This window comes from Pygocentrus nattereri, chromosome 15, assembly GCF_015220715.1.
Source record: "Pygocentrus nattereri isolate fPygNat1 chromosome 15, fPygNat1.pri, whole genome shotgun sequence".
Classification (NCBI taxonomy): domain Eukaryota; kingdom Metazoa; phylum Chordata; class Actinopteri; order Characiformes; family Serrasalmidae; genus Pygocentrus; species Pygocentrus nattereri.
In genome coordinates, this window is record NC_051225.1 from 40,285,958 (window position 1) to 40,295,957 (window position 10,000).

At 42.7% G+C, this 10,000-nt stretch overlaps 2 protein-coding genes across 2 annotated transcripts in view; one reads left to right on the forward strand and one right to left on the reverse strand.

Moving 5' to 3' along the window:
• Positions 1-9,335, forward strand: part of csrp3 (cysteine and glycine-rich protein 3 (cardiac LIM protein)) — a 14,674-nt gene extending 5,339 nt beyond the window's left edge. Inside the window, exons 3-6 of the mRNA XM_017718600.2 lie at positions 4,142-4,310; positions 5,123-5,252; positions 5,573-5,666; positions 8,676-9,335. Of these exons, the coding sequence (XP_017574089.1) occupies positions 4,142-4,310; positions 5,123-5,252; positions 5,573-5,666; positions 8,676-8,749 (467 nt within the window). The 3' untranslated portion in view covers positions 8,750-9,335. The remainder of the gene's footprint in view (positions 1-4,141; positions 4,311-5,122; positions 5,253-5,572; positions 5,667-8,675) is intronic.
• Positions 9,336-9,679: 344 nt separating this feature from the next.
• The window catches only part of zdhhc13 (zinc finger DHHC-type palmitoyltransferase 13), a 25,700-nt gene continuing 25,379 nt past the window's right edge, over positions 9,680-10,000 (reverse strand). Inside the window, exon 17 of the mRNA XM_037545536.1 lies at positions 9,680-10,000. This exon is cut by the window's right edge and continues 1,283 nt beyond it. The gene's annotated coding sequence lies outside the window, so the exon portion shown is untranslated.

Consider the following 10,000-nt stretch of genomic DNA (forward strand, 5'->3'; position numbering starts at 1 on the left):
TTTAACTCAAGTACATGATTTGTGTACTTCGTCCACCTGTGCTAATTAGCACGGTCAGTTATTAGACATAAAAGCTGCTGAGAGTGCAGAGAACACCAGACAACGCGGCATCTAGATACGTACATCTACAGAGCAGACGTTCCTCTGAGGACTTGCAGCTGCATTACCCCCATATATATATATATATATATACACATACATATACACATACACACTTATATGTACCCATATAAGTACAGACAAAATTTAAGCTTCAGAATGGGTCAAAGCTTCTCTCTCCCCAGGATCCCACTGGAGGAATCCAGCTCTGATCATAACACACTTCTTTGAGGTTCTTGAGGTTCTGCTTCAGAGCAAACTGGGCTGTAAAACAGCTAAACGGGTCACGCGACACTCAACGATCAGGCCAGACCTGATTCAGTCTCTCGCTGCTCATATTTGTTTTATACCAAACTGTTTGGTGGAGGATCTCTGCCTGACAGAGCTGACCACAGAGCCTTCCTGATCGCCCAGCAGCCACAGATTATGCTGCAGTTCTGAGCTCTCAGTAAGCAGCTTCCTAAATGCAGAGCTGAAAACAACATCTGCAGGCAGAATGCAAGTCAATTAGCAATATGCTAATGGTTATGCTAATGGTTATGTGAAGCAGCAGGACGGCAAGCTGATGAAAACATCAAAAAAAAAAAAAAAAAAAAAAAAAAGGATTCTCAGAGAATCCATCCTTCATAAACTTCCTGTTGTCAGGAAATTTTGGGGGACGTCGTACCTTCTTTGAATATTTTGGATTAAAATATGTAGCAAAGTGTTTTTAGTGCATCATAAATCAGTTCTGTACTAGTCTAGACCAGCATGGCTGGTCACCAGCAACACCAGCATGTGTTATGTTTTGGATGCTGGTGTACCATCTCAGACCATCTCACACCTTCTCAGACCAGCATTAGTTTTTTCAGCAGGAGGGTTTAAATTCATTTTCAACACTCGGCTTCATGTTCATCGAAGTATCCTCCTCGGTGTGAAGGAAAGGTTTGGTCTACGTTGTGATTTGACTCTTGTCTTTTCTAAAATATTGTTCAAAGCTCATATCAAAAACTTTTTGGGCCAAAAACACCTAAAAAACACTTGAGTGTTAATCATTGCTGATATCAAATTAAATGGATTAAATTCATGGACATTGGCTTTATTCCTAAAGTAGAGATTTTATTAGCTGTTGGTCACGATTGGCTCCTCCCACTCCATGTGCTGCTCTGTTTACTTTCTGGTCGTCCACATTTCCAGCGTTCAGCAGACGCTCTGATCCAGAGAGGCTTACAGGAAGAGCTCAGTCTGTCTAGAGAAAGTCTCTCTGCTAGTGACCAGTAGGTCAGAGAGAAAGACGGTCCTGAGCTCAGATACTGATAGAAACTAAAGTCACTGTAGATACAGAGAGAGAAGGAACAGAGCTGAACACAGAACAGTGCAATACAACACACTACAACACACTACACTATAATACACTACAGTACACTACAACACAACACACTACACTACACTATACTACACTACACTACAATACAATAAAATATAATAAAATATAATATATAAGTGCAGGTCAATACTCATCCACGTGCCCCTTTGTTTTGATTCTTTGATTTCTGCCCCCTTGTTTCGCTGCTCCGCCCCTGATTGTTTCCACCCGTTTCCCACCTGCCCCTCATCATCCCACTGATCTAGAAGCCCCGTGTTTGCCCTGGTCTGTGTTGGTTTGACCGTGCTGGATTTATTATTTGGTTCAAAGTGTTCGGTTTTCTGTGTTCTAGTCTGTTTCGTGATGTCCGTCCCACCTTATCTCCGTGTTGGCTCTGTGCCCCTGGACTGTCTCCACCCTGATTTTGGATTTGCCCAGAATAAATCTCACTTTTCTCAGCACGTGCGTCCACCTCATCGCCCCGCGTTACACCGGTTCTTCGGTTTCGTTCAGAAAAAAGCCGAATCTAAACAGCTTTCTGCTTAATATGTAACGACCAGCAAAGAAACAGCTCATTTCTATTTGAAGCATTTTGAGACGCTGGTTTCCGCCAAACGTTTGAAGGGCAGTTTATTTCTAAGTAAACAAACAGCATGTGTCAGTGGTTTGGACCAAGCTGAGTGTGGAGATGAGTACATGGGGCCACTGGGAGAGCTATGCTATGCTAATTACCCTACAATTAGCTTCCATTCAGGGGCTTGTTCTCCATCTGCTGTGGGGCACTGGAGTATTTGACAGTGTGGATTTTGGGCGCCCAGCAGCCCCTGACCCATCCAGACCAAAATTAGCCGCAGAAGCTAAGCTCCCAGGCCAAGAGCAGGACAGCTGCACAACACTGAGGTCATCCCTGCTAGAAAAAACAGCATAGATTAGTAACCAGCAAACCCGTATACTGGTCAAGCAGCCATACTGACCATACTGGGTGACCAGCTAAAGCAGCACCAGACCAGCATAAACTGTGAGGGTCAGTACAAAACAGTTTATAAGCTACAGCGGCTGCTTATAAACCACTTACAAATGGTTAGACTTTGAAAATGACATTCGGTCATTCCGGTCTTTAGGTCGCTCCATCTGTTACATCCGACAGCCGGAACGTCATTAGAATCAAAATCCCAGAGGGAAACTGCAGTTGTTACAGTTGCAACCATTTACGTAAAATAATAAACACTAATAATTTATAATAATTTAATATAATAATATATTAATAATTTAATAATATATCCGACTGCTGGAACTCCATTACTTGGCTAGTCAGCATGCTATGTAGCAAAATGACAGCAAATAGAAAAGCATTACAGCAAAGTTCATAGCCAAACAAACCAACTTATCTCCAAGACAGCCGGAGCTCGTGTAATAAACAAAGCAGGGCGGCTCTAAAGTGATAGTTTGCAAAATAAATTCACCTCAGTTTTTCACCAAAACCCTAAAACTCCACAATTCTAGCCCTAAACTCAAACCAAAACTAGTGCAGTTCATTCTTATTTGGACAGATAATCCCAAATGAAGTGGGTTCAAAGATTGAGTTTGCCGTTTCCCCCAAAACAGACAAAAACATCATGTTAGCTTCTTTATTTTTAGCACTGGAGCTGTGTGGCTAATAGCTAACTGCTGACCGCCGAGCCCTCCTGCTGCCCGCTTCAGACCAGCTGCCCACGCCCAGCTGCCACCACCTGCCCTGGACTAGCTGCCCACCCTACACTGATGTTCTCATAGACTCCCAGCTATTCCTACTACCAATACTACTGCTATTAATATTAGTAGTATAATAACTCTGTAGGTAGTCTGACCAGAGGAGGACGGGCCCCCCTGGTGAGCCTGGTTCCTCCCAAGGTTTCTCCCTCAGCTCTGAGGGAGGTTCTCCTGGCCCCTGTTGCCCCTGGCTTGCTCACGTGGGGGTTTTACCTTCATGTTAAAACTCTTTACTGGAATTCTGTGAAGCTGCTTTGGGACGACACCAGTTTTAAAAAGCGCCACAAATAAATTTGATTTGATTTAACAAGCAGTGACCGCTAATGGCCCACCAATAAGCAAGGTCCCTAAATCATCACACACTTCAATCAAACCACGTTCTGCTGTTAAATAAACTCAAATAGGCTTTGTTTGCTCATTAGCTACAAAAAATAAAGAAGCAAACTTCAGACAGATTTCAAAAGTTTGGAATCACTTTCTGTATTTACAGTTTGTGTTTTGTAAATAATAATTTATACAACCTGAACTTCAATATTACAAACTTCACTAAAAAGTACTTTTAGATTTAGAACTGTACAAGAATTAGTGTTTTTTTTTGTGAGGTTATCTGCCTTGATCTTCACTTTCCACATATGAATCCTGGATGTTTAATTTCATTAGAATTTCATTCTTGATCAGCTTCGTTATTCACTTCAGAATTTCTACAGCTCTGTTCCTCATTATGGACACATCTGACGTTTCTTCATGTTTATTTACAGCTTTACACTGATCATCTGAAAGCTGTGAAGTTGTTCAGGGCAGCCATTCTGCAGTCAGTTTATACTTTTATCCGCAAAACAGTGTTTTTATATTAACCTTTATATTACGAACAACAGTCACTCCAAATATTTTAACACGGGTATAGTGTGTATTTTGTGTTTGTACTTTATTTGTGATGTTTTTCCGCAGTGACCTGTCGTAAAGGCCTCGACAGCACAACTGTAGCAGCACACGAGTCCGAGATCTACTGTAAATCCTGCTACGGAAAGAAGTATGGTCCAAAAGGCTACGGATACGGTCAGGGCGCCGGAGCGCTGAGCTCAGATCCAGTGGATAATGAACAGCTCCAGTCTCAGGAGTGAGTGCAGAACACAAACACACATTCATGCATCCTATACAAATATATCCTCTCCATCATATCAACTTCAAACATTTCACATTTTTGATCCATTGCTGATCTATAAACATTTCATAATAGATCAAAAATGGTTCAAGCCCAGTATTGATCGGGGATATGATCAGGTTACCTTAATTTACAATAAGATTGAGTGTTTTCTCCCTTTTCTTATAAAGTTACAATTTTCGAGATGCAAAGTTTTACTTGAAATGATGACGTAATGCTGTGATGATGCCACACTAAAAGCAATCTTGGGGAAAATTAATCAATGAATGGAACCACTAAGCCCTCCAGAAGGATTCTTCTAGAAAGGGATAACCGTTAGAAAGCAAGATCTTCTATAAATGACAAACAATTTTAAATTAGTCTAGAACTCAATTAATTACAGCATTTAATAATTTAATTTAATAAATTAAATTTCAGTGAGTGTGCAATATGCAACCCTGTCAATTATTGGCTTGGAACACCCTAGTAACCACCTGGGATACCATAGCAACCACCTAAGGTAATATAGCAATTGCCAGGCAACACCTTAGCAGCTACCTAATGTAACATGGCAAATGCCTGGCCACAAGCAGCACCTTTACAATACCAGGAAACCTCCAATACCAGGTTATTTTTGTACTCTATGTAATAAAAACTGTCAAAACGAACGCAACAGCTAAACAGGCTCCTGCAGACCTGCAGCGTGCTCTGACCTGCTGCTGCCAAGAGAAATATCATTTTAAAAGCCACTTAATGTGTCTTAAATGTCTTTTTCCCCCTCACTTCAGGTCTAAACCTCCTCGTTCCTCCACCAACTCTAATCCTGGTAAATTTGCTCAGAAGTTCGGCAGCTCTGACCGCTGCTCACGCTGCTCTAAGGCCGTGTACGCTGCCGAGAAGGTCATGGGGGCCGGAAAGGTAAACCAGTTCCATCACTAACACACTAAATGAAAGAGCATATGAACATATGAGTTCTAGTGTTTTAAGTGACCCTTATTAGTCACTTTATTCCACCTGAGCATTTAACCCATCCGTGAAGTGAAACACCACATACACACTAGTGAACACACACACACTAGGGGGCTATAATTAAAGTAGCCAACCTCTGACGCCAAACAGGTCTCGGCTGATTTACTACATTTAAGGGAGACACCTTGGGTAATCTGGTTTCTGGCTGAACCAATCGCTTTTACTTCTGTCTTTCCTGATGTTCGTTCTCGCTTTTGTCTTGTCTGCAGCCGTGGCATAAGACGTGTTTCCGTTGTCTGCTGTGTGGAAAAAGCCTGGAGTCCACCACAGTGACCGACAAAGACGGTGAACTTTACTGCAAAGGTACTTGTTACTTGTTTTTCTTTTAAACCTGCTAAAAGGGAAACTCCGCCCACTTTTCAAAATCCATGCATAATTAACTGGTTTTAATTGACACTTTAATCCCTCAAACTGGGAAATTTAACCCATCAGTGAAGTGAAGCACCACACACACTAGGGGGCAGTGAGCACACTTGCCCAGAGCGGTGGGCAGCCCTGTCCACGGTGCCCAGGGAGCAATTGGTGGTTAGGCGTCTTGCTCAAGGACACCTCAGCACTGGGGATCGAACCAGCGACCTTCTGGTCACAGGGCCGGTTCCCTAACCTCCAGCCCGCGACTGCCCCGTGGTTAAGACACAAACAGTTGTTCAGAGTGGTTTGGTGTGAAATCCTCCGTTCTATGGGTTTATGATTCTATGGGTTTTGAGACATGCAGCACGCTTTCTCCAGAGAAAACTTGAGATTTCAGATGTTCCACTATTTTCCCCTCATCCATATAAACATCAGAACACACATGTAGGCTTACAGGTGCTTTTGGACAGAACATAAAGTGTCTTTTTGTGTTGTAGTCATTGTGCATCCTACGACCACCACTCAATCACGGTGATTGACCTATGCAGGAACTTTGAAAAGTTGGTGCAATTCCCCTTCATAACTGAGTACCTGCAGTTAATCCCATTAGTTGAGCTCTTCTGGGCCTGAGAGGCCGTTATCCTCCTGATGAAATCACTGGAGTGTCTGTGTTTGAGGCTGAAAGCAAAACTCATTTGCATCACACTCGAGAGTTCCCACCGCTGAGAATTAATGAGGACGACATCAGGTTTAATCAGCAGCATCACAGTCAGTAATCAGAGTAATCAGCTCTGGGAGAGCGCCGTTTAATGAAGCACAGGGGGGGTGGAGCCTTCATCAGAAGCAGCAGTGACGTCACAGACACAGTTAGGCCTTACCTGCATAATATGTTTAAGCAGTAGAGTGTTACTGTGAAATAGCGTCACGGCTGTGATTTGGTCTCCGGAGATGTTGTAGTGATAACGAGTGTCTCTATTGCTTTAATACAGCAGGTAAATAAATACAGTAAGAAATGAATAAACTGGCCGTGAACGCGGCGTTTGATATGTTTTAATGTTCAGTTCCTTCCTCCTAATTACAGCTCCTTAACGAGCAGCTTGTTGCTACGTCAGAGTAACATTGTTGTTTATTGGGTCAGTTTTACGGCTCAGTCTGATTTGGTCCGACTCTGAAGATCAGACCCGTCTGGCGAATGGTGTTGGGTTCATTTCTGGCTGATTCCAGGTTGTTCAGCTGTTCTTCTGTCACATCTGCCGACTGAAAAGCTGCTCAGTGGTGACGACAGTTTGGGAATTTAGTCTAGTCTCATCTTCAGAGCCGGACCAAATCAGACTGAGCCATAAAACTGAGCCAATATCAGGTTCAGCTCAGTTTGGTCACTTTGTCCAGATCAGTATTAAAGGAAGAAAGGTGAAAGGAAAGGTAAAGAGAAAACAAAGCACTTCCTCTGCGGTTGGAAGAGGAAGGTCAGCTTCACGTCCAGCCGGTTTGCTCTTCCCGGAGCAAACACTTTCGGTGTGGCTTGGATTTTTGTTTTCTGTGAGTAATTTGGGGCAGTTACTCTCTTTTGTTTTTATTTTCTCCAGCCCTCTTGTCTCTTTTTAATTTTTGGGGGTCTTTTCTTTTCTTTTCTTTTCTTCCATACCGGTCACCCCTCTACAAAGGTGTGACAAACACTGGCGTTTGCCAGCAGCTTATATAAGGAAGCTTCCAGGTGTGTTGAGTTAGTCTAATTGATCCACAGCACCTTCCTGCCGTCGCCCTCTGCTGGCAGCAGGCAGCGCATGCTGAACCCTTACAGGATCAGGGAGTTTCTGAGACAGAGGCCCCAACGCGTCAGTATCAACACTTTTTCCAACTGCCTTGTCTTGAACAGTGGTGTCCCACAGGGGTGTGTTTTACCCCCCTTTTTATTTTCCATTTACACAAATGAGCTTTAATATAACAGTGAAGACTCTCGGAAAGTACGCTGATGGTATGGCCCTTGTTGCCTGCCTGCAAGATGTTACCAGCCCCACCTGCTCTCAGTGCATCAACCATCTATCCACTTGGTTTGATGGTAGCTTCCTTGATCTTAATGTCAGTAAGACCAAGGGGCTGTGCTTCGGTGGGAGGGTGGCAGCAGGCAGCGTAGGATCTGTCTTCAAACCAGTCACCATGAAAGGGCAGGAAGTGGAACAAGTCGATCACTTTAAATACCTGGGAACAGTTATCGACAACAGACTCACTTCTCAGAATAACGTAATTATGTTCGTAAAAAAGCAGAGACTCTCTCTCCTGAGGAGGCGTGACACTTTATCGTCTTGCCGCTGTCAGAACAAAACCTTTTCAGTTTTTGACACAGTTTGAAAATGCCCGTTGTCCTTTGCTTCTCCTGGAAAGTTGTCGTTTTGGAGATATGAGGTCTGGGGACACCCCAGAAAATGTCACCCCATTTTGGAAAGATGTTTGTTTAAAGCCGCTGTTCTCTCTCAGTTTGCGATCAGGGTGGTTGGTTAGTGTAGTGGTTAACACCTTTACCTTCTACCCTGTAGACTGGGGTTCAATCCCCACATGGGCAAACACCCTACACTATACCAATAAGAGTCCTTGGGCAAGACTCCTAACACCACCTTGGCCCCCCTGTGTAAAACGATCAAATTGTCAGTCGCTCTGGATAAGAGCGCCAGCCAAATGCTGTAAATTATAACTTTTAAACAGAAAGCAGTTTCTTATTCAAAATACAAACCAGAAGAACTGCTGCCAAAACACTTTCCAATCAGTATCCATTCATACAGACGATGAAGAAATAAACCTGATGCTGAAGCACCAGCAGTAAATTGAACCTGCTCAGGGACTCTTTCCTGATTAAAGGTGTCCCCAAGGCTTCTTCAGCTGCTGCTGCTACTGAATGGGCGGAAATGACTGTAATATTATTATTGGTATTATTATTATTGAGATTATTCCTCCCCTCTTTTTCAGTGTGCTACGCGAAAAACTTTGGTCCTAAAGGGCGTGGCCTGGGCAACATGGGCGTGGTTGAAGACGGAGAATGACCAGCTTTGACCAGCTGACCAACAATAAAACAATATTTATTTACTCTGTCATTAAAGATCACATCAGGCCTCCTACTTTAGCCTGCAGTTCAAAAACCCGCCTGTGTGATAAGAGAACAGATAAACTAACGCTGCTTAAAACACATCAGTGGAGTGTTTTGACTTTGCATCACTTGATCCTCCATCAGCCTGTTTATCACCATTCATTCGTCTAATACCCCTCATTTACATATCCCAAACTGTGCTAATAATCTTTACATGTATGCTAATTTATACAGAATAATGCGTTTGTTCTGTCAGGTTGAGCGAACAAAGCTGTTTTTAATGAAGCTGTTGAGCTGCAGGGGGAGGAGGAGGAGGAGGAGGAGGAGGCGTTTAGCATTGATGAAGATTTCTGGAAAAGCTCATTTATCCTGATTCTCTGGAATGTGAAGCTGTTTGCAGTACATGAGTTTGAACTGTGGAAACACATGAAAACATCTGCATAATCACAACTGTGCATTTTGAAGTTTAAACAAACAAAAAAAAAATCACAAAACTAATAAAAAGGAATCAAAGACTGCTAATAAAGAGTTCAGTAATTATTCATACGTCATGACTGCCTTACACCTCGCAAATACTCCGTGTAGAAATATTAACATTACGGTTAGTGTAGTCTGGATTATTTCAACCAAACATTTTCTTTTGTTGGCATTACAGCAACATGTCTCTGTAAAACACCCACACAAACTCATCTGGAGCTGTGGTCAGTCACAGGACGCTGACTGCTCAAAAATATTAAGAACTACATAATAATTATGAGACTCATTCATATCGGATACTAATGATTTCACAGTACATGCTAAATATTTTATATTATGCATAATATATTAATAATGTAATAAAAATATAATGAGGGGTTCAGACAGAAAGAACACGTCCACAAACGAGTTACAAAAACAGCTGCTTTTATTCCAGGAATAGAACCGATTACAGCACAAAGTTCTTCTCCGTTTGTGGAAAAACGACAGAAAGAAACTCCTTCAGAGTCACTGAGTTCACAGGAGAATAAAGCAGAGCATTCTGGGAGATATTTCACAAAGCAGAATTTCTCCGTTTTCGCAGGATAATTCACACCCAAACCGAGGACTGTCCAGCAGAGATGCACATGAACTCCACTCTTCACCTACTGGACAGGCTTGAGCATCCGGCCAAGAAATTCTGCAATATGAAATAAACTCCAGGCCTACAAAGCTGCACTGAGACCGGTGC